Source organism: Coccomyxa subellipsoidea, assembly GCF_000258705.1.
Source record: "Coccomyxa subellipsoidea C-169, whole genome shotgun sequence".
NCBI classification, from domain to species: Eukaryota; Viridiplantae; Chlorophyta; class Trebouxiophyceae; family Coccomyxaceae; genus Coccomyxa; species Coccomyxa subellipsoidea.
In genome coordinates this window covers 1,066,412-1,089,824 of record NW_005178033.1, presented here as the reverse complement: position 1 = coordinate 1,089,824, position 23,413 = coordinate 1,066,412, and the positions used below count along the sequence as shown (strand labels likewise).

The 23,413-nt window shown below is 53.6% G+C and overlaps 5 protein-coding genes across 5 annotated transcripts; 4 read left to right on the top strand and 1 right to left on the bottom strand.

Moving 5' to 3' along the window:
* Positions 1-131: 131 nt before the first annotated feature.
* Positions 132-3,367, top strand: COCSUDRAFT_29596 (Phospholipase/Carboxylesterase family protein; the record flags this gene model as incomplete). Its single annotated transcript, XM_005646799.1, has 8 exons — positions 132-287; positions 382-546; positions 676-861; positions 1,026-1,215; positions 1,508-1,722; positions 2,004-2,403; positions 2,665-2,858; positions 3,008-3,367. The coding sequence occupies 8 exons, from the start codon at positions 132-134 to the stop codon at positions 3,365-3,367; spliced, it is 1,866 nt and encodes a 621-aa protein (XP_005646856.1).
* Positions 3,368-4,339: 972 nt separating this feature from the next.
* Positions 4,340-7,869, top strand: COCSUDRAFT_24224 (AFG1-like ATPase). The gene is made up of 7 exons (XM_005646798.1): positions 4,340-4,381; positions 4,502-4,635; positions 4,751-4,907; positions 5,382-5,611; positions 5,892-6,175; positions 6,472-6,749; positions 7,227-7,869. The coding sequence occupies exons 3-7, from the start codon at positions 4,770-4,772 to the stop codon at positions 7,410-7,412; spliced, it is 1,116 nt and encodes a 371-aa protein (XP_005646855.1). The 5' UTR covers positions 4,340-4,381; positions 4,502-4,635; positions 4,751-4,769; the 3' UTR covers positions 7,413-7,869.
* A 202-nt stretch (positions 7,870-8,071) lies between these two features.
* Positions 8,072-9,061, bottom strand: COCSUDRAFT_47823 (hypothetical protein; the record flags this gene model as incomplete). Its single annotated transcript, XM_005646797.1, has 3 exons — positions 8,072-8,433; positions 8,625-8,835; positions 9,001-9,061. Coding segments are annotated over 2 exons (204 nt in total), but the record flags the coding sequence as incomplete, so codon positions are not given.
* Positions 9,062-11,955: 2,894 nt separating this feature from the next.
* On the top strand, positions 11,956-14,216 carry COCSUDRAFT_16596 (UV-endonuclease UvdE; the record flags this gene model as incomplete). The annotated part of the gene is made up of 5 exons (XM_005646796.1): positions 11,956-12,122; positions 12,430-12,643; positions 13,048-13,272; positions 13,609-13,770; positions 14,073-14,216. The coding sequence occupies 5 exons, from the start codon at positions 11,956-11,958 to the stop codon at positions 14,214-14,216; spliced, it is 912 nt and encodes a 303-aa protein (XP_005646853.1).
* Positions 14,217-15,103: 887 nt separating this feature from the next.
* COCSUDRAFT_56002 (hypothetical protein) lies at positions 15,104-20,044 on the top strand (the record flags this gene model as incomplete). Its single annotated transcript, XM_005646795.1, has 12 exons — positions 15,104-15,119; positions 15,461-15,681; positions 16,086-16,248; positions 16,550-16,767; positions 17,030-17,080; positions 17,247-17,276; positions 17,511-17,822; positions 18,022-18,186; positions 18,493-18,847; positions 18,952-19,118; positions 19,417-19,921; positions 20,025-20,044. The coding sequence occupies 12 exons, from the start codon at positions 15,104-15,106 to the stop codon at positions 20,042-20,044; spliced, it is 2,223 nt and encodes a 740-aa protein (XP_005646852.1).
* Between the last annotated feature and the right edge of the window lie 3,369 nt (positions 20,045-23,413).

Here is a 23,413-nt window from a genome sequence, read left to right as displayed (position 1 = left end):
CGCAACACCTCCCAGCAAAGCCTGTATTTTGTTGAAGGTTGAAGTGATGGGCATCGAAAGTTCTCGTGCCTTTTGTCTGCAATAATGCGACTCGATTTATTCAGTTACTAGATCGTTTGATATGATTTTTGATGGATGAGGACTCGGAACAAGGCGTGTTGCTCTACTACAAGTATGTGGATCTGACGGAGGAGCAAGGGGCAGTCAAGGAATGGATGCAGAATCTGTGCCAAAATCTAGGACTTCGAGGGCGTATCAGGGTGGCACGGGATGGCATCAACACCACGGTATCCCTGCAGATTATTAATCTCATCACCAATGCAAGAGCTGGCAACCCTGTGCAGACTGTGTCTAAAGTCTGTGCGTTGGCTCCCTGCACAGGTTGGAGGGACCATGGCTGCACTCAGAGACCACATTGCGGGGGTTGAGCGCCACCCACTGCTGGGCAGCGGTATTGATTTCAAGCTGGCGAGCTCTCCGGGACCCAGCAGCAGCCAGGCAGCCCGTGAGACAGGATTTGACTCACTTGCTGTTACCGTCTGCCAGGTCACTTCCCTGCTCACTTCCAGTGGATGCTTTTGAGCCAGTTCAAAGCCTGCAGAGTTTGTGCAAGAGAATAGCAGGCAATGTATTTCTAAGAGCTGTAGAATGAGGTCTGTCCTTCGCAATGAGCAGGAGGTTGTGGCACTTGGTGGGAGCACGCAAATGGACTTGGAGGAGCTAAAGGAAGCCACGGCGCTTCACGTCTCACCACAGCAGTTCCACAGCTTGCTAGACCAGTCAGTGGAAGACAGCACAAAGGAGACTGTCCTTCTGGACGTGCGCAATCTGTACGAGACGCGCGTCGGCCACTTTGACAAGGTGTGCTCATCCAGCACACGTTTAAGTCTGTATTTTTATAGCAAGAGGATAGAGGCCAACATCGCCTGCAGCACAGGCAGTCACACACGGAGTAAGCTCTCCATTGTACGCTGCTGGCTGATCTTAGTTCTCTGCATGTCTCATGCCAACAATTACATTTACAGGATGGTGTGCGCCTTGTGGACCCTCAGCTGCGCAGCTTCAACGAGCTACGCGCATGGCTGGACTGTCAGGCCGCTGCGCTGGCCGATCGCCGGGTGCTCATGTACTGCACCGGCGGCGTCAGATGCGAGCGGGCCTCCGCCTACCTGCGCTCCAAGGGGCCGGCCTTCCAGGACGTGTACCAGCTGGAAGGTGCTGAGTCACTCTGACTCTGTCATGGTCCACATCATAATCGGTTCCTACTGCAATGGCTGCACCTTGATGCCTTGGTTTGAACATTTTGAATAGCCATCAATATCACATCTGCTAGGGTCTAGATTGAATACTGCCAAGCCAGCCTATCTCAGACCACTGCTGATCTGCATGACAGTGCAGCTCAAGTGGCGCACCCCTGACTGGCTCTTACTACAAAGTACCTAAATTAGAGGATCCCCTTGAGATGGTCTCACTAAATTCCTATGTTTCTTATATTGTCGTGGACCAGGTGGCATCCAGCGTTACATGGAGGCGTTCCCTTTGGGCGGCTACTTCGCTGGCAGGAACTTCGTCTTCGATGAGCGTGTGACAGTGGCGGGCGGCAGCGGGCGCGTGGTGGGCAGCTGCTGCATGTGCGCGGCCCCCCACGACACCTACGAGCCGCGCTGCCGCTGCGGCCACTGCCGCATGCTCGTCCTCGTCTGCCCAACGTGCGCGTCACATGTGCGCGCGCATCCCCTTGTACTGGTAATAGGAAATACCAACTTAAGTCAGTGCTTTTGTTACCCCTACCCCTTGCAGCCAAGGGGTTGTAAAAATTCGCGAGTAGCGACCTTGTGCAGCCCGCTACAAGCTTGTTTGACCTTTGGGCACCACTACCTGATGTGCTCAGTGTCAGAAAGCTCTCAATGGTCTAGCAGTTAGAGGAGAGCCATATGGCAAAGCACTTCGGGGCCAGCCACAAGTGGATTGCATTGGTTTTGACAGCAGTCTTGCTTGCGCAGGGGCTTGACGGCATAGAGATTCTCTGTGAACTTTGCCGGCGGCGTGCTCAGTGTGAGGTCGTCCACAACGGGTGCACAGCATCATGCAGAAACTGTCAGCAGCAGGACAGTGGGGGGCCTGCCCATTCTTCACAGTGCAGATGCGTGACATCTGGCAGTCCCCCACGGCAGCCGGATTTGCACACCAAGCAGCCAGATTTGCAGCCGCAGCCAGGCAGTCGGTTGCGGATACTCTGCCTGCACGGGTTCAGGCAGAACGCACATGTATTCAGGGGCCGCAATGCCGGGTTGATCAGACGTCTGAACAGCATAGCCGAGCTGGTTTGTGTGGACGCCCCTCACACACTGCCCTTTCTAGTGAAGGGATCCCCACAGCAGCCCAGCCCATTAGTGAGCGCTCGTGAAGGCTCCCAATCAGAGCATGAGGCAGAACCACATCTGCGAGGTAGCGAATCAGATGCATACCAAGAACGGAAGCGAACCTCGGGTGAGAATGGCGCGGAACGAGCTGACAGCTGCGGAGGGTGCCAGCGGCAGAGGCATCCCCGGCGGGGGTGGCTGGTGGAGCCTGGACAGCTGGCAGCAGACAGGGTGAGATGCATTCACCATTGCCTGCGAGTTCTGCAACCGCCTGCTGTGCCATACTGCCTTGAGCAACCAGGATATGGAACAATCAGTTTTAGACTGTGGTGGACATTGCAGGCACGCGTGGAGGGCCAATCCTGCACCTTCGTGCCGACCATGGACGACAACCAGTACCTGCGGCAGACGGCAGGCTGGGCAGAGTCCTGGGCATATCTGCAGCAAGTGCTGCGTACAGACGGCCCCTTTGAAGGCGTGTTGGGATACTCCCAGGTGGGCTGAGACATGCTTCCAGCAGATTTGCAGCAGATGATGCCTTCAATGCGGTAATCCCCATCCCCAGCATGAGGCTGGACAAATGGAGTCTGCATATATCCCGCGCAAGTTGCTGAGGTGTTTGATGCTGTGGCGATATCTCTCAGGGAGCATCTGTTGCAGCAGCTCTGTGCGCGCACCAGCAACTTTGCAAAGGCAGCGCAGATGCTGGTGGCTTGGGATGGCAGCCGCTGCGCTTTGCCATCCTGTGTTCCGGCTATGCATCGCCCGCTGCAGAGCACCGGCAGCTGCATGCGGATGCGGGCGGCATAAGCCTGCCATCACTGCACGTGTTTGGGAGCAAGAGCGAGGATGGAGGCATCAGTGCCGTGGATAGCAGGTCTCTGGCGGATCACTTTAACCCGAGCTGTAGACTTGTGGTGGAGCACAGTGGCGGTCACTACATCCCTGTCAGCAAGGCTGTTGTAACGCGCTTCAATAGTTTTCTCAGACAGTTTGAGACTTGATATCAGGATATTGAAGGTGTGGTGTGACCCATTCCAGAGGAAGCATCCTGCATGTGAAATGGATGATGCAATTGCTAGGTCAGCTTCCAGGCTTTACTAATGCGAAGCTAGCTGAACTGGACAGAATGTGCTGTGGACTCGTCCAATCTGAGACATTCCACTGGATGTTTCCAGGCAGTGTAGAAGGGATGTTGTGAAACCTTTGAATTCTTCCTTATTGACAATTCGCGGAGCAAGCATTTCTGTGAATGCTAGGTTCGGCTTGAGATCCCTTGTGTTTGATTCCAACGCCTTGCTTTCACATTAAATATCCTTTATGTAAGAGTATTATTTCTGAGCGAAGACTATACTAAAGTGAAGCGAAGGTGGCGGCCCCCTGGATGCGGCGAGCAGCACGTGTTTTGTGTCACTTTTACACCAGGGCGGCGCTGCCAGATTTGCAACCTACTGCATCTGCTGCCTATATCGTTTCACAAACAACTGCGCAAACAACCACCTCTAGCACCGGGGTCCACAAGCAGAACTTCAACACTGTCACGGGTGAGAATCGGATAAGGCACATGTCGACCAGCTTCCTTGAGGTATTTATGCAGACGAAGATGCCCCTTTGCACCTTGATGGTATGTGAGTGCTATGAAGTCCTAAAGGGGTGACCTTGAAGCTGGTCTCGCAGGGTCATTCCTGCCTTGGCTTCTAGGCAATACCAGGGCTTCCCAGGAGGATCTTCCTCAGCAGAGCTGCCACCTTCACAGCAGTGAAGCCCGCAGCAGCAATGGACAGCCACAGCTTGCAGGTAGGGTCATGGCAGAGCCGCTTGCCCGTCAATGTTGTCAACTATGATCGTCAGGGGATGTCTGAAAGAAAGCTGTTCTTCTTGCAGAAGAAGACGCAGATCAAACGCAGAACAGCACTGGCTCGGGGCCGCCTGAAGATCCTTTCCTGCAGAACATCACTGCAGATGAAGGGCCGATGGCTCTGTACAAGGAGAACAGGCTGTCAGGCTTCTATCGGAGGGTACGTATCTCCCATTTTACCTGAAGTGCTGGCCTTCTACAAACATGCTACCTCTGCTCACATGTACTGGGACGTTCCATTGGGCTTATGGACGGTACCGAGAGGATGTGATCTGCGCAGGATCCAAAACAGGAGGTGACGATCGTTGCCCTTCAACGACTGTACGATGAGCTGGCTGCAGCGCTGCGGCCGAGAAGACCCAGCGGACTGACCGTTGTGGAGCATGTGGGCCGCACCAAAAAACGCGCCTCCTGGTCTGTCACCACCCCTGCAGCAGCCTGCAGGACAGAAAATGATTTCCTGCTTATCAACCTGCATTGAACAGATTAGAGTGTTCTCTCCTTTGGGGTAATGAGATTATCACTGCAGGTGGGAGGGCTTGGAGCGAATGCTGGATGGGGGCAGCAGCAGGGATGAGCGGGGCCAGCCAGCTCCGCCAAAGGGCCTGTACATGCATGGCGGAGTTGGAACCGGCAAGACCATGCTCATGGATCTGCTTGTTGGATCGGCGCCGCCTGATTTCAAGGTGGGGAACCTGATGATTTACAGCGGAATTGGATGCTCTTGGCACCTACAGGGAGCACAGGGCATGCACTTCAGGCCAAAAAGGCTGTACTTACCACAGGCAGTCATGCACAGGCAGCCATGTTGCTATGATGAAATGCAAATCCAATCCAATTGCTGTTCATTCCGATTGACCATGGAGGAGATTGCAAAATCTGAGCAATATTTGTCGAGCTACTTTATCTTCTGCCCCACGCTGGAGCCATACATTGGAATGTCATGACATCACCTGTGTGTCCAGCATTCACTCTAAAGGCATCTGCAGAAACGCGTTGCAGTCAATAATTCTGCTCGTTGTAATATCATCTTCTGCACTTTCCCACACCTCTTTTATAGGGACCTGCCCAGCCAGGCATATTCCTGCTCACATAGATCTCCATGTGCTGGTCTGTTGGTCCACATCACCATGACATCCCTTGCTATCCGCCATGTGCAGCTGCGGCGGTCGACGTTCCATGACTTCATGCTGGACGTGCACTCGCGGCTGCACCGGAACGAGCGCGCGGCCGACCCGCTGTCCTACGTGGCAGTGCAGCTGATGGCGGACATGCGCGTGCTGTGCTTGGACGAATTCTTCGTGACCGACGTTGCCGACGCCACCATGCTCAGCCGGCTGTTCGGCCAGATGTGGGACCGCGGCCTCGTCCTGGTCGCCACCTCCAACAGGTGCGCTCCTGGCACCCTGAGTCCCAGCTGGAGATGCGCCACCTGTGTGCTGGACACTGCTTCAGGGAGGGTGCTGCCAATGATGGCATGCACTGCAGAATTCAGCTTCACTCTCCTCATTCTTCGTGTCAACATGTTTTGCTTTGCTCTACGGCGGAGATGCAGAGATGCTGATCCGTTGTGAGAAGCAGAGCAGACAACTTGAGAGGCAGTCCAATTTGCACGTGACATCTGAGTTTATACTTTGAGGTAATTCTGACCATGATAACGCATGCTGCAGGGCACCTGACGGGCTGTACGAGAACGGGCTGCAGCGGGACCTCTTCCTGCCCTTCATCGCGCGCCTGAAGGAGCAGACGATCGTGCACAACATAAGCTCCGTTACGGACTACCGCCGTCTGGCGCAGCACACCAACGGCCTCTTCTACACGCCGCAGGAGTTTGCCGACCCGGACGCGGAAGCGGCCGCGCATTTTGAGGCGCTCGCCGCGGCCTGCCACACGCCCATCGGCCCTGCGGAGATAGAGGTCATGATGGGCCGCCACCTGCACGTGCCCACTGCAGGTGCGCTCTCTGCACCCTTGCAGCTGGCTTGTGCAAGCATTGCGCTATTCTGACCTGCGATGTCCTGTTGTGGACTTCAGCTCTCGCTAGCATTCGCAGTGATTATATCACCTTCTGACAGCTGCATCGATGACACAGATTGTAACGCGCGGCTCACCCCGCAGCTGCATCGATGGCACACGTCCTTTCATGCATTCAAGGCAGCACACGTCATTTCACGAATTCAAGGCAGCTAGCAAGAACAAATGAGAACTTGATGTTGAGATGGTACTGAGATGAGGAGGGCGGCTGCGCAGGCGGCGGCATCTGCATGTTCTCCTTTGAGGACCTGTGCGGCAGGCCAGTAGCGGCGGCAGACTACATCGCGCTCGCGAAGAAGTACCACACGCTGGTCTTGCGAGGCGTTCCTGTTTTCACCGGCGCGAATCGCAACGAGGCCTACCGGTTTCTGACCCTGGTGGACGTCCTGTATGAGCACCACATCCGCCTGGTGTGCTCGGCCCAGGACGACCCCATCGACCTGTTCCAGCACATCCTCACGCGCGAGCAGCTGCGCGAGTCGCAATCATCTCAGGTACACAGCCCATTATTAGGTTGTTCCTTCATGTCAAACAGCTGTCAATGGACAAATAGAGCCTACTGCAAACTTTGCGCTATTCTATACTGTGCTTTCTCCCCTAGTAGCTGGGATCTCGCGAGCAGCTGCGCAATTCACAGTCTTCGCAGGTGCACAGCGCACCAGATCTTGTCTTCACATGACATGCCTGTCCTTTGACATGTGGGACCTCTGCAGACTTTGCGCTGCTCTGTCCTGCACTTTCTTAGCTTGAGCTGGAGCTCTCGCCAGCAGCTGCAGTTGTCAGTGGTGGAAGTGGCTATTGGCAAACCGCTCTTCGAGGTGCAGCTGAAGTTGCTTGATCTCTGCAGACCACATGGGGTCGCTCTTCCTGGCATGGACAGATCCTTTGGGGCGGTCATGCTACAATAAGATGCTATGCTGAAATGAGGTGCTGTGGGGACTGAGACGAGTGGGTTGTGCGCTGTGCTGCAGGATGAGGTCATTGTGGATGACAACCTGGGATTCTCCAAGGACCGCTGCATCAGCAGGCTGACGGAGATGCAGAGCTTTGAGTACTTGATGGCCCACGCCAAGAAGCACGCCCCAGAGCTGCTGCTGGCCCTGCAGGAGGCTGCCGCCAAGGGTGGCGAGGCCCAGCAAGCTCAATTGGGCAAGTGAAGGCGGTTCAAGCCTTGGACTTGCAATGATGACGTCAGGCTTTCCAGGAGACCAGGAATGTGTTTTCAGTGTATAGGAAGTGTATAGGAAGTGTAAATTAAAAACATGGCTGGCAGCTTGTCCGCGTATGTTGAGCAAGGTTGCTCCAGACTTACCAGGACATGCAGCTCATGGTTATGTCGATGCTACTATAGGACACAAGACATTTTTATGCCAGAAATATGATTCTATATAACAGAGGTGTATTTTGCACATGCTACTCATAGAGTTGACCGATTTGCTGCCTTGTGGAAATCAGAACAGACCACACTGTGGGCCATCATTCCGAATGAGGAATCCAAGAAAGACCGCGCCTGGAGTATTTATCCGCAGTGGCATGAATCTCCAAATATGCAATCAAAGAAATTGTTGTTAGATGTGCCCAAGTGTGTAAGATTGTAATAACAGAGCGGTCCCCTCCAAGCATGAATTTCAGTGTAGTTAGTCGTGTCGTAACCGGTCAAGATTGTACCACAGCTTTTAGCTTCTCAACCCTACTCATCATCATTAAGCTGGCTGGGCTGGCTTCTTTGCCACCCTGGCATGTCAGTGTGGCCAGTGCTTTTCTACTTCCAGAACAACCAGTTGTGCAGATAAAGATTTGCGGTCAGGAGGCCCTTGAAATATGCACGTTTAATCCATGTAAACCTAGCTCAGCTCCCACTGATGTGCTGCAATATGCTTGTTACTGAAGCATCAGACCCTGAATTCAGGCATTCGAATGGTTATGAAGGCAGCTTCAGAATTGTGCAATCACGTCATACTTTGACAGCGGATATATGTAGCTAAGACTTTGCTACATCCAGCGAGCACTGTAGAGTGCATTGCAAATTACCTTAAACAGTCAATGTTCCTGGCAGGTGCTCTTTGATGAAAGAACTAGAGTATTCTGGGAAAGATTATCGGTTTGCAACTTTTTCAAATAAAATCATCTCTGCTGCCTGGACACCCCCAAGGTTCTGTGGTACCCCTTGCCCAGCACCTGCATGCGGCAAACATAATTCAAGCCAGTGCATATCTCCCTGTCATCAACATCTGAACATGGCAAATGACTGCTGACGTGGAGCCCAAGATGGTGCATCTGCAAGTATCATCCTGCAGTACACGGTCCAGTGCAATGAAACAATTGCTCGACTCATATGAATGCTCGCATGCTTAGAGCAGAATGCACACCGGATTCCAAACTGCCATCCGCTGCTTTGAGTTGGCCCTTCAGCGACTCCAGCTCGGCATAGAGGGGCTCATAGGCCTCCTCGCAGGCCTGAGCTCTGCTGAGAGCCGCTGCCAGGTCCTCCTGAGCGTTCGCCAATGCATTGTCGGCTCCACGGCTGTCGGTCTTTGTCCTCAGCAGCTGCTCCCTCAATATGAGAGTCTCCGACGCCAGCTGTGCCACAAGCACAAAGACTGAAATGAAGCTCCAAACTGGCATCATCCGCCAACAGCGCCAGAACAATACAGATGCCACCCCTTGATTCATGCAATCGACCTGTTGCAGAATGTCCGCGCATGTGCACGATTGCATGTGCACCGGACAGGACAGGTGCATTACCTGGTCCTTCAGCCTTCCAAGTGCACGGTCCTGCTGCTGCACGATAACGTGCTGGGCATCTGCACTTATACTGAAAATTCAGACATACAAGAGATACCACCAGCAGAGATGCTGGCATGGCCATGCGATGCATTAGGTGGCCATCAACGGACATTGTCAGCCATTCTGACATTTGAAATAAGCCTTTTCATCAGAAGCACACATTCACTATACTTTTAGGCTTCGTGCCAGATTCAATGACTCGGGCATGTCACCTTCGAGTTCACGCTTCAGGTACAGGTTGTTGCGGAAGCATCCGCCAAGGAGGAGCAGGGAGGTAACAATTGCTACTGCAAAGGCACTGAAGGCAGCGACTGTTTTGCGCGGTAGCTTTTCTTTCGTATCCACAGTGCCGAAGTACAATCCGCTAGTGCCTCTGTTACCATCGACAGCCTCCTTCCCCAAGGCCAACATAACGGCTGTCAAACAAAGTCCACCTTTCCTCCGCGATTGACGATGGACCTGCAAATGGAATGGAGTTGCTGGCATGGAAGAGATCGTGACAGATCGAACGTGCGAGGTTTCTCGCCTAGCTGCTGGTTTCCAGGAAGCTGCGAAGCTGCCCCGTTTGAAATCGGAGAAGGAACGCCGCATTGGCGAGATTTGGTCCGAAAGTGTCGGAGACATGTCTCGAGGACACGATGTTGTACCCTTCCAAGTGGATATCGGCTTCTCAAGCCAAAGAAGATTTCCAGATTCCTGTGTCGCTTGTCAATATGAGCATAGACCGTGTCATATAGCGTGCTGAGCAGTCAAGCCGGAGCTTGATCTTGATTCCTGGTATCCTCTGCTTTGTGTAAGAGCAGGTAATCGAAACAAATCTTGTGGTTCATTTTTTATGCTTGCACTTGCAAACTAGCACACAAACAGTGCAGGGCACACATCACTAAATCTGTACAGCAAGTTTTGACAGGAATTTTCCGAGACCAGCATTGGATACAGGTTCCTACCCAGAGCTTTGGACTAGCAGTTGCATAAACTATTTATGTGATCGATTTCGTTTGTCTTGCAGGAGGTTGGACGCACCATTGGCTAGGCTGGCAACTTTTCTGACTGCAGTAGTTGCCAGGCAATTGATGCGCAACATCCACTGCTGCAGCACTTTGCACACATCAGCACGCCTACATTCTCACGTGAGTTCATCAGCTGCAATCGTACAGGCCAGACTGTCACCCCAGAGTCTGGCCAGCCTTGGCCGCTTTGACAGGCTCTCAGTGTTGAGAGAACTGGCACTTAATCGAAGGGTACACTCTACCACAGAGAGGAGATTTGCCCTTGCATCAGCGCAGAAGCCTCTGGCACACAATTCGATGAAGCAGGGATCTAGCAAGCAGGCAATAGTGCCCACCGTTACAGCTCTTCCACGCAGCAAGGGTAGAAAACCTGCAGCAGCAGCCGCCCCTGACGCTGCCAGAGACGCTGGAAGCGCACAGATAAGCAGCCTCATACTAGAGCAGCATCACATCAGCGAGAGTGCTGAACCCCCACAGCCAGAGATCGTTGTGGAGACGGCAGGGCTGGCCAAAGCTCTCGAGCTGACAGGCAGTGCAGAGCCGAAGAAGAAGCGCGCTAGAAAGGGCGCTGACACTGTCACAGTTTCCGCCCCAGCAACACCTGCTCTGGAGCGGGCGCGCAGCCGGCCTGTGGGCGATGCAGGCTCTCCCCAGCAAGCCAAGGCAGAGGCGCATGCTGCGCTGGCAAGTGCTATTAGGGCTATGCAGGTCGCACCCAGGAAAGGCAGCAAGCAGCAGCAGGAGCAGGGGACAGCTGTGGCATCAGAGGACATGCCGCTTATCCCCCTGGCAGAGAGGGTGAAAGGCAGGGCCAGGCGAGCCAAGACAGCTCCCTTGGCTCTGGAGGCTGCTGTGAGGCCCGAGGAGGAGGGAAAGGCTGTGCCAATTGGTGCAGCTGAAGAAGCAGCGCCAAAGAAAGCCAGGAAGAGGGCAGTCAAGGGCGCTGCTGCTGCAACAGCCACGGAGGCAGAAGTGGCGCCGGCTGCTTCGGGCGTGGCATCGCCTGCGAAGAAGCCGCGCGCACCCAGGAAGAAGCCCGCAGCAAACGGAGACGCTGCACAGCAGACAGAAGGAACGGTGAGCTTGTTGGGATGGGCTTTTTGACTCTTTCTGACTCTGACAGCATGTTCTGGAGGTATCGGGATTGTTGGCTTACGATCCATCCCTGTCGCATGTCAGGCTATTGATACATGCAGACGCATCAGCTGAGGCTAAGAAAGGGCTACTGCATGTGGCAGGCTGTGGATGAGGTGAGGCCGAAGAGGGCGAGGCGAGCCAAGACAGCGCAGGTAGAGTCGCCTGCTGAGGTGGATGGCGGCCAGGATGAGGACGTGGCAGAGGTTGTGGAGAAGCCCAAGAAGAGGCGCAGCAAACAGCTGGACCCCAACGCGCCCCCTCCCTTCGGTGAGTCATTATTACTGCCTCGCGTTCGCAGTCCCACAACGTTGAGCAAGTGTCTGCAGGCCAAGGACAAAGAAGGGCAAAGAAAGTCCGAGCAGCGCATATATCGCTGTCATGTAAGACCAGAGTGCTGCCATGTACTCAGTGACGGCATGAGTCAACCACTGAGTGTCTGATGATTGTCAGGGACCAAGAATTGATCAGTTGAGATTGTGCGCAGAGATTCCTGGCCGGGACATTCTGGAGAAGGCTCTTGCTAGCACGCCTGGCCCGCGTCCTGTCCCGAACCTGGGGTAAGATCCTCATAGAATTCTAATTCATGTGTCTCCCATGCATGCCCTTTCCTTTTCCATACATTTTGGGCACATTGCCTCATGTATGGAAGACATTCATCAGTGGCACTCTCGTCCACGGCTATATTTTTGCCAGTCATCTGCGTCAGTGGCCTCCAAAGACTTGCATGCAATGTGAGGTGAAATATCGCAGGTATTGCTGCTTGAACATGGAGCTGCGGGAGCAGAAGCCACCGATCTTCACAAACCGCGACTGCATCCAGAAGACCTTCCTGGACAAGGGGCTGCCCTACATCAGCAGCCTCGCCCTCGAAAACACCCGCGCCCTCGCCGGCATCATTCACTGGAACCACCAGCACGGCATCCGCTTCTTCCGGTGCACTGCTCTTTCTCCCCTGAGCTTTGCTGTATTTTGCCTGATCTCTGAGTTTTTATCTGTGCTGGAGTAGTGCGTTGGTGCGTGACCACTATGTTGGCTTCAGATGGCCAGCATCATCAATTGTTGAGCATTGGCGGATGAGATTTCAGCTGCTTAATTATAAATACTGGCTTCTGTGTGACCTTGATGTAATGTCTGCTGTCTTATACACTGCAAAGATTTTCTGGAGGTCCTGGATTGTCTGCGGCATGTTTTACTGCGTTGTGGGCGTCCTGAGACACCCACTCATGTTTCATTATTACAGGCTGTCGTCCAACATTTTGCCCTGGTGCACGGAGTATGATCTGGAGCAGTTGCCGGACTATGCCGCCATAGCCGATGAGCTGGCGTTTGCGGGGAAGCTCGCGCGCGCGTACGATCAGCGGCTGACATTCCACCCTCCCCACTTCATCAAGCTGGGCGCAGAGGACGGGCCCCTGGTGGACAGAAGCATCAAGGAGCTCGAAGTGCACTCACAGGTGCTGACGGCCCTTCATGGGAGCTGGGCAACATGCTGTGCAGTGAAATTGATGTCCACTGCAGCTTTCATTTTATACGCCAGGCAGCTGCAAAGGCTTTGCATGTAGCTGAAGTGTGTGAAACTCTTGGTCCATCGTGTGCAGAACCATCATTGGAGGTGGCCTGCTGCTAGTGTATTGCATTTGAGCCTCTATAAGACAGCCAATTGCAAGGCACAATGCCTGATAAGTTCTCTAGAGAGCTTGTTGCCAGCTCCCTGTTATATACCATTGTGGGCAATGCTTGCATGCATGCCCTAATGACTCTAGCTGTTTAAAGGGCTACGCACCATTGCATGAGAACCTGTTGGGGTCTGTGCAGGTCTCAAAGGAACATTCCCTGAGAACCTGTTTATAATGCGCAGGTGTTGGATTTGATGGGCTACACGCCGTCGCATGAGAACAAGGTGAACATCCACGTCGGCGGAGTGTACGGCGACAAGGAGGCCACGCTGCAGCGCTTTGCTGCCAACTTCCGGCGGCTGAGCCCCGGCTGCCAGAAGCGGCTGACGGTGGAGAACGATGACATTCCCAACTCCTACTCCATGCAGGACCTCCTGCCGCTGCATGATAAGACTGGCATCCCCTTGGTGTGTTTCTTACCGGCACCTGCACATCATGAGATGTTTGTTGTAGGGTCTGTCTGCACAATCAAAATTGGGTTGTAAGGAGGTGCATCAACTGGGACGGCCTTGGTTGACTTGCGCGCTGCATATTTACCCTGACCTGCACTTTGTCTTCTGCACCATGTAATTTGTTGCTGGATTTGTTTATGTGGCGCCATGCTGGAGGGAAGTTTGTCAGATGGGAATGCTGCCTAGATTGGCTGCTTCATGAAGATGACATGTGTCTGGTCTCCTGGCTTCATAAAGAAGACCTTAAAAGTGCTGCACAGCGGTGAGCAGAGTGTTTTTGTGGATTTGCAGGTGTTCGACTTCCATCATCAGAAGTTCTGTCCGGGGACGTGGACAACAAAGGAGGCTGTGCATGCTGCGATAGCGACATGGCCAGAAGGCGTCCGCCCTGTGGTGCACTGGAGCGAGTCACAGGAGGGCCGCAAGCCGCATGCACACTCCGACTACGTTTCTGTGAGTGTCCTGACATTCATATTCTTGCAGCAACCTCACAGGGGCCTCAGTTTGTATTGTTTTGACAGGGCTGCTGCATGCATGCTTTGAGCAGACCGCGCAAGACACTTGGATCATTGAACGGTGCAGCAACAAATTGAGTTCATGAGAAGGTGCAAGACGTTCTCCCTTGGACAGTGCAGCAGCACAGTGAGTTAATGATATGATGCAAGATATGGAATCAATGGGGTGTGCAGCAGCAGCAGTTAATGAGACATTACAGCAGCACAATATGCTAATGCGATGGGCTTTGTTGTGAGCAGGGTCCCATGGAGCTGTATGGGCTGGAGGACAAGGTGGATGTGATGATAGAGGCCAAGTGCAAGGAACGAGCCCTACTGCGCTTCAGAGAGGCACAAGCAGCCGGGCCCACGCCAGACATGCAGTTGGCAGTCAAGTTTCTGTGAGCCTGCGCAGGCATGCAGCCTGATAGCACTGATATTTGTTGGTGGGACTGCTGTTTGATGAGGGACTCTGAGTTCAGCTGGTAGCATTTCTGTTAGAATGACTTACTGGAGTGACAATTGATCCCTGAGTGTGCCTGTATGGTGCAATTGACTTGAGTAATAATGGACCTGGTCTAGAAGGCCTACAGATCTCCAGAGATTACAAGCTTCCCCTTCATGCTCTGCGCTGCTCATGCATGCGTGGTGTGTCACGCCTGTTAAGGTCTGCCTGCTAGCAGCGCTGTAAAGATTGTTGTCATATCATGTGGAAGGGGTAAAGCAATTCACACTGCGCACACTTTGAAACAACTGTACACAAGTCACCTTCCATGTATATTGCCAAAAATACATCTGACTGTGCCTCATTACCCCAGGGGCCACTAGGTAAAAAGAATGTCTTGATGGGGAGCACGTTCATTTTGCTGTGAGAGCGTCATTGCTAGACATCAAATGGCAGCCCTCTTTGAGTTTCAGCAGCCATTCAATGGGGGCCTCAGGCCACCTGGGTACCTGCTGTCGACATGAACAGGAAGGGACGTCCAGTCGCTCAGGTAAGAAAGACAGAGCTGATCATATTGAAGAGATCTAGATTAGTGCCTCAAACCATGTATAGACTTCACACACATGCAGGATGGGCACTGCTCCAGCTAGCGCTAGGCGCACCATGTTGGCCAACAACAACGGGAAGAAAAGGAAGAGCGTCAAGAGCTCCTCGGGCAGGGACGCAGGACCTGCAGTTTATTCAAGAATACAGATCGTGGAATCGGATGCTGAGACTCCCCAAACAGAGTGCGAACTACTTGCTTTCTCAAATGCAGCTTGTCGTTTCCCCTTAGATTGCAACCAAGATGGCATGCATGCAAGGTGATGTGGTGCATGCTCATGCCTATCTCTTTTCCATGTGGCTCAGCTCTGTGCCTGTGCAGGGAATTTGTTGAGCTGGTCTACTTCACTATGCCGGGTTCCGATGTAGCTGACTTTCAGCTACAAGCGAAGACACTAAAGGGAAAGCCTCGATTTCAATGCCACACAGTGCCATTAGGTGAGGCATTTTGCTTCCAAGTCACTGCCTGCATGCATGCATCCCTGTGCAGCAGCAGAATGGATCATGTGATGGTCACACCGCCCAATACTACAGAGCCTGACGCTGCAGGGAGATTTTAAGGCAACCATGCCCTGAAGTGCTTGTGCATGCGCATGCGCAGAGGACTTGGTTGACCACAAGGACATGAAGAAGTTGGTGGAGCATCTGACAGCCGCGATGAGCTCTTACCTGGCTGGCGACCCGGCACACAGATTGAAGCTGATGGGCGACCATGTGGACGTGTTCGAGATTGAGGACCCAGATCATCCTGCCAAGCGGTGCACTGCCAACCTGCAGTGGCTGGGCCTGCGTCCCCAGGAGCGTGGCTTGCGCGCCAAAAAGGTCAGCCATCCCTTATCCAGGCTCCTTCACCACTGCTTCCGAGAGAGGTCTACATGAATATATTAAGACCAGCCCAATGACTGAAACATATATTTTAGTTTCTGCATTCTGTGGTGGCCCTGGCTGGCGGGAGGCGGTATAAATTCTGAGCACCGTGCCCACGGTTGAATGGGCCTTGCTTGGATCTGGCGAGTCCAACAAGGGGTAAGATTGCCGCAGCCTTCATTTGCAGCTTGTCTGCAGTGCGTACCTTGCCTTTTGGCAGGAAGAGCGTGTAATCCTCTGGTATAGCATGCAGCCCTGATTGTGGCGAAGATGGACGGAAGCAGCCCTTTTAGCATGAGTCACAGAATAATTTTCAAAAACTTTGAAGAGCTTCGCTGCAAATGCACATGCGTATGCAGGATCTGGCGCAGTGGCACGTGCTTGGGGAGTACTGTGGAGTGGTCAAGACTGGCGCGCAACTCGAGTTGGATGCCATTGCCGCCTGCGCCAGCGATGAGCGGGTCACGGGCTACATCATCAAAGACAAGGTCGAGGCATTCGACACCGACGTGGCGCTGCCAGGTGTGCACAGCTTGGGCCTTCATCACTTGGTCATATCAGGCCTAGGAAAAACTGTGAGAAGCCCCTGATCTGTCAAGGCATTATGGAGTTACAACACGATATACGACCGGACAACAAGCAATGCTGCAGCCTGCCAGAGCAGGAGTTGTCACGCGTGTACACGCAGCTATAATGCTTGAATTCCAGGTTGTAGATGGATGCATCATTGAAAATATCATGTCAAGAGCGCATTGGACATCACGCATTGTATGGCTGATGTGAAGCCTTGTACCCAGCATGAAATCGTGGCTGCCCAATGCAGGGGACCATTGGGCCATCGGCAGGGAGATCGTAATTGACGCATCCAGAGCGCGCAATTGCCTGGCACTTATCAATGACCCGAGGGGCTTCCCTGGAGGGAAGATGGCCAATGTAATGTCGGTCCAGGTCCTCGACTGCGCGACCGGCCAGCTCCACCTGTTTATCATCACCAAGCGTCCAGTCAAGGCAGGGGAAGAACTGCTGTTGGACTATGGAAAGGTGCGCATGCATGCATGCATGCATGCTCGCAGAAGCGATGATTAAATTTCATACATGACTATGCGCAAGGCACCGCTGTGTCAGCTAAGTCCTGACTGTTCCAGCTGTGCCATTCCTTGGCGGTTGCTGATGAGTGTTGCAGAGTTGGCATGCAGCTTCATGTGAGCTTACAATTGGCAATCAGCATTGATGCTCACATCAAGCTGCGCAAACACTATAGGACCAGAGCCAGGCATTTCTCAAACAGTTTATCATGCTGCAGAATTACTGGGAGAACATGGATGCGAAGGTGGCCTGCGCAAAAAGAGCTGCGGTGCGCCACAAGAACTATGACAATCAATGTTCCTGCTTTTGTGCTCTGAATCATTGATACAGTCAGATGCATGGTTCCTTGTTCTCAATTCAGGCCACTTATTGACTGATTGTCTGTCAGTCAAAATCATGCTAAGACTCCACATGTCTCTATCCTGGTGCTGCAGGCGGACAAACAGAGATTCGCAGCTCTGGAGGTAAGGTGTGCAATTTACAATTTCCCCAACTCCTCCAATTATGCATGTTGTGTGCCGTATGATCTAGAGCGCAGAAGACCGGAAGGCCATGTGCAGCTGGGGTAAATGAAATGATTGGACCCAATTTCTTGCATCATCCATCCTGTGCTCTTGTAGTATATACGTCTTTGGGTGCATTCACACCTCAGGGATTGTTTGATCCAAAACGCGAGCCATGAGGATTCTCACATGCAGGCTGCCCTGGGAGACGCCAAGAAGCTGGCGGATTCTGAGAACAAGCGCTGCCTGGAGGCACATGGCCGCCTGAAGCAGCGGGAAGAAGAGGTGCAGCGTTGTGGGGGAGAGTTGAAGAAAAAGGAAGAAGAGCTGAAGCATCGTGGTGGAGAGGTGAAGCTGCGTGAAGGCGAGTTGAGGCAGTGCAGAGAGGAGCTGAAGCGGCGCGGAGAAGAGCTGATGCATTGCATAGAGGAGCTGAGGCTGTCTGGAGGGAAGCTGAGGCAGCGTGAGGAGGAGCTGAGGTGCATGTGGCACGCACGAGAAGCTCAGGTGAACATTTCACTGTACTAGCTTTGGGGGCTTGTTGGGCGTTGGCCTGTGCTAGTCCACACAGATGATCTGTAAACACTCCTGCTGAGTAAGTCTCTGTGGTGCTCACCTTCATGTTAGCTCTGCACTTTGCTTGACATGGCCCATGGATCCAGGTGTGCTAGGCATGATGTTTTGAAGGAGTCCTGCACATGTCCAGGTGACGGAGGTGCAGGGGAGTAGGCATGCGCAGGAGAAGAGCAACGCTGCACTGCAGGACTGCATGCATGTGCTGCATGAGAAGCAGGTAGAACTGACCCGCCTGCAAGCATCCAACTGCAGCGCCAACCTCCTACGGCAGGACATAATCGCTGCTGAGACAAAGGTAACTTCCTTCTCGGCAGTCGATAAAGATGCATTGTTGTGTGGGCAGCTGTGTGGTTGATTGGTTTACATTGCATAGTCTCTGATTTTTTTGTGGTGGTTGCCAGTCGATCGCCCTGAAATTCCTGCCAGCAAGCAGAGTCCTCACCCTGTGTGGCAAGCTTGTCGGAGTGGTATGCGGCACTTGCAGCACTTGCAAAAAAAATGTACTCCCTCGTTCCAAGACTTGATACTCCATAAAAATGCACTGTCCTCTGTCCAAAAAGTGTTCGTAGCCCAGAAGAACTCCATTTCTGTGTTGCTGCAGCTCCGCGCACTGGAGCAACGGCACAAGGCCGAGTCCGAGGCGCGCATGCATAAGGAGGCTGAGCTGGAACGCCAGGTGGCGCACTACCACAGTGCAGCGGAGACCGCAGAGCGCCAGGCCGCCAGTCTTGCATCGGCCCACGCACAGGACGTTGAGACCATCGCAACACTGCAAGCCGCCAATAAAAGCCTCATGCAAGAGCTGGCCCGTCCACAGAAGCGCGCATTCTGTCCGCCGCCGCTGCAGCTGCCGCCGATTGCGGCTGCTGTCGGACAGGTTGTAAATGCGCGCTGTCTTGATCAGCCTGCAGCACCGGAGCCAGGGATCCCAGCCGTTGATGAAGCCACCAAGCATGGTGAGCCTTGAGCTGACATGATGCTCGTGAGCTGTCTTGTTCATAATAGCTGCAGAAGTGCACAGTAAAAAGACTATGGATGAATTTTTTATTACTCATCCCAGGAGCAGCGGGGGACTCCACGGCAGAGACTGGAGAGAAGCAGCCTGACCTGGATGATCTTCTCGCGCGGATGAACATCGGCAAGGGGCTGCGCACGGGCCAGGAGTCTTCCATATTTGAGAAGCCTATCAAGGGAATACCTTCGAATCAGCCAGCCTTTGTCACCCAAGTGTGACCCTCAACACTGTGTACACACTGCGCTGACACATGGATTATCTTAAAAACCTGACCAAGATGTGCGCCCTTCCGTATGGTGGGCATGGGAGTCACTGTGTTCAAAAAAAGCACGACGTCCATCTTGTGCATTTCTTTTCAGAAGCAGCCTTATGCCCCAACATGGCCGAGATTCTTTTTTGGCCCTTGCCAGGTCGCTTCTTCTGCGAATTAGTCACATTGCCTTTTCGCATATTGCTGACAAGCCAGAACAAACATACAGCCAGACAACTGAGGGTCTCAGGGCACTGCAGGCCGCGCTTGAGAGGGGCCTGGAGCTTATCGCCCCATCGCTGCCCACGTCAGCCGGCCTGCCCAATGACCGTACCAATGAGCTGCCCGGAGCAGCAGCCGCACACAATCAGCAGGTGGCACACGCCAGGCAGGCAGAGGTCAACCAGAGGGATGAGGAAGAGGGCGCAGAAGTTTCGAAAAGGAGCTGCTACGACTGCTGCTCCAAGATGAGCATGCGCAAGATCAATGCAGCGGAGGGGCGCAGCCCAGCCGCCGAAAGCAAAGCGCACAAAGCGCACACCGGACGCGCAAGCTCGGGGCATGAGCCCCGCAGCGGCCGTGACAGGCGCGAAATTCATGCCGGGAATGAAAAGCGCCGTGCCGACGGCCGCGGCGGAGATTACTGCAGGCACTACTCCCCTGATGAAAGGGCCATCTATCGGGGCGGCTACCGCGGCCGCAGCCGCTTCCGCAAACGCAGTCGCGGCCGCAGCCCGGGCGTCAGCCGCAGCCGCAGCCGCACCGGTGAGATATCGACACCTGTCTCATCTCATGCCTGTCGATTGGGGGAGCATTGCAGGGGACAAATGCCGTCGTGGAGGCTGATCTGGTCTGGCGTGCACTGCAGGAGGCCGGACAAGGAACTGAGGGCCGGGCAGGCCCCCTTGAGCATATTACCCTGGCGTGCGCATCAAGGCCGCCGTCACAGATGGTCTCATGGCACGGCAGCAGGAGGAGTCCCGAGATCGGCAATGTTGTAAACGCTAATCCGATCAACTCTCTCTCAGAGGCTTATAAAGGGGCTCGCATGGCTTGCACCCCCGGTGCTGGACCCATGCAGGCGCTTGAGCTTGTTGAAAGTCAGGTGTTGAATATCCAACGCCACTTGGACATTTTCAAATTTGAACTGTCATAAAAGTGTTGACCTGCAGTGATTCAGTGTCATTGATAGGGCATCCTCACTGGAGGATTGAAAATTAGTTAGCAGTGATGTGCCTCCGTGCAATATGGCGGCTTTCCAAAGCTTGGCAGCAGCTTCATATATTGTGCACTGTGGATTGTATCCAATTTAGTGCACCGCTGCGGTGACTGTGTGACTTGGACGCACACCAGTGAGCTAATAACATGTTGTACAGGGTGTGAAGCTGCAATAATTGCTGGAAAGACTGATCAAAGTGGATAAGTGGACAGTTGGGTGCTCATGTGAGCACCTTTGATGCGATCCTTCAGTCTTGTTGCATGTGCAGATTGAGTGAGGGCACTGCGAGATGATTGCCATGGGTGCAGTACTAGATTTGCTTGCTTGATACACCGAATAATACAGTCAATATCATCGTGTTTGTGCTTTTTCAAAAATTTGTGGAAGTTCACTTCCCATGCATGTGATCATGCATGGTGGGATCATGGGGCGTTGTCCTCTTCATAGACGTTACACATGAGATGGTTTGCGAAGGCCTGTTTGAGACATCTTCAGCATATTGAACGCTTTGGGAATGATGGAAGCACAGCTTCGCACGAGACGAAACGCTCAAGAAGCACAAGATTACCTTGCTGACCTCTTGAAATGGCAGGATGTGCAAAAAGGAAAGGATGACGAGTTGAGAAGTAAAGCAAGCGTAAATACAGTTGCACCCAGTAGAGAGGCCCTAAATCTTCCTGAGACTCATCCCGATCCTGTTGGAGTCAGGTGCACCTCCCACAAGCCATCGCTTTCATAGTTTGATAGTCAGATCAAGAAGGATCTGAGACTCTCCATCCAACGGACGTCTTGCTCGATACTAGTGGACGGATTTATACAATCATCGGCAATTGTTACGAGATAATGACGCATTTCCAGCATTCTGCAGGGATTCAATAGGCAGAAGGAGCACCCTGGCAAATCTGCCTGCAGAGGATGATCGTCCTCCAAAATCTCCTTCAGCAGGCGAAGAGAAGTCAGCAGCTGCTCACACATATGATCGGGCGTCAAGAAAATGGGACAACTTTGATGCAGACTCTGCCCTGTCTGAGCTGTCTGATGATGGTGGTGGTGGTGGTGGTGGTGGTGGTGGTGGTGGTGGTGGTGGTGCAGAACACCAGAATGGCAGCAAAGCCTCCCTGCCATCCAAGGTGTTTTCTCCCACTCATGGTCTTGCAGGCATCGCTTCTAATTCTATTCAACACGCCAAATTGTTTCTGAGCCTCATCTGTGTGATGTTCATGGTGTAAATGCATCTGTGCAGATCAGGACAAATGGCTCAAGTGGTACCTTGAATGGGACCGCCGATGAATCTCCTCGACAGCCAGAGTCCGAGAAGCAGATGACAGCTGTGCAAACACGCCGCCTTGACCAGAAAGAGCAGGCATTTAAAAGCACAATTGCACCTATCAGACAGATGCCCGCCAAGCCAGCTGAGCCCACCACTGCGGAGGGGTGGAAGGACAGGGGCAATGCCCTCTTCAGGAAGGGCGACTGGACCGCTGCCAAGCGAGCATACACAAAGTGAGCCCTTATAAATTAGTTTGGCTCATGCTTTCAACTGATCCAAATTCCACTGAGTGCCTAACAAAAGTTGAGATGGTGCAGTCATGCGCTAATACCGGTACAGGAAGACGGTCTTAATGCAGTCTGAGCGATCCTGGGTTTGCCGTGCCGCTGCACTGACCAACGTGTGTCTGCACAGGGGCATAGAGGCAGGGCCGAGCAGCGTGGGGTACGCGAATCGCGCGATGGCGAGCCTGAAGCTGGGGGAAGCTGCCGAGGCTGAGCAGGACTGCACGAGCGCTCTCGCCCTGGACCCGAGCTACCTCAAGGCCTGGCAGCGCCGTGCGGCCGCGCGCGTTGCATTGGGCCGCCACCTGGACGCGATCGATGACCTAGAGTCTGCTCTGCGGTGCGTGCCCTGTAGTACTGTTGGCCGCCATCCTGCTATGGTACTTTCCTTTTTTATTCCAGGGAACACTGCTTAGCAAGCCTCAAGGGAGCTGTGCCCTGCCATGCCACTGTCTTTCATATGCTGTGTGAGTGATTTTGCCCGAAGGACAAGAACACTGGGGGGTTGGATGGGGTAGAGTTGCCTTCAGAGACTAGTTTGTTCCACCGCAGGCTGGAGCCGACAAGCAAGGCGCTGGCAGCCGAGCGGCGGGATTTGGTGGCAAAGTATGAGGCAGCTGAGAAGCCACAGGCATCACCCAGGATTCAGATGAAGATTCGACCAGGCTCCTTGACTTCTGCAGTGCCAGCTGTAGACCCGGCCCCATTTCAGCCGCCCACAGAAAGCCGTCCTGCAAAAGCCGCCCTGCAAGAAGCGGTCGTTAGCAGCAATGCTGCAACATCTCCAACAAGGGCTCCGCAGCAAAAGCAGGAAAGCGCTCCTGGAGTAGATGCTGCAGATGCTGCGACTGCTGAGCGTACCCCATCACCAAAATTACAGAAGGGCTCTGGAGAATTGGGGCAAGCTGCGAGCAGCAAGGAGAACGTCAAAGTGCTTGTGCCGAAGGCATCAACCAGGAGCAAGGCAGAGGGAGCTCTGGATGCCGTCTCAGGACAGCATGCACAGGCCAAAATTACAGCCGCGTCACAAAAGGAACCCGATGCATCATTAGCACCGAGGAGTGCTAAGGGGGCCGACCTGAGGGGAGGCTTTCTGGGCTCTGCCCTCGCAGGGAAGTTATCAAAGCAAGTTGTTCCCTCAGAGGCTCAGCCTGCAGCGCAGACAGACACAGGGCAGCAGCAGAGCAGTGCAGCTTCCAGCCACACCCAGATTGGCTCGACAACAGCTGAAGAGAAGTCAAACCTTCAAGGAGGCTTTCTCGGCAGGGCTCTGGCAGGCAAGTCCAAGCCGGCGGCTGCTGCTATAGCTCCAATTGCAGCAAAGACAGAGGCCACTCAGGCCATGGGTCAGTCTCCGGACACTTCCACCCCCCAGGGGCCAGCCAGCCATGGAACACTGAATGGCACTGCCGCACCATCAAACAGCGAGCAAAATGGTGCAGGCAAAGCAGACACGAGCAGCAGTGAGGCAGCTGTAAAGACTG

Coding starts and splice junctions, on each gene's coding strand:
- COCSUDRAFT_24224 (XM_005646798.1), top strand. CDS start 4,770: ATGCTGGATGGGGGCAGCAGCAGGGATGAGCGGGGCCAGCCAGCTCCG. Junction 5,612..5,891: donor CTGGTCGCCACCTCCAACAG/GTGCGCTCCTGG, acceptor CGCATGCTGCAG/GGCACCTGACGGGCTGTACG. Junction 6,176..6,471: donor CCTGCACGTGCCCACTGCAG/GTGCGCTCTCTG, acceptor GCGGCTGCGCAG/GCGGCGGCATCTGCATGTTC.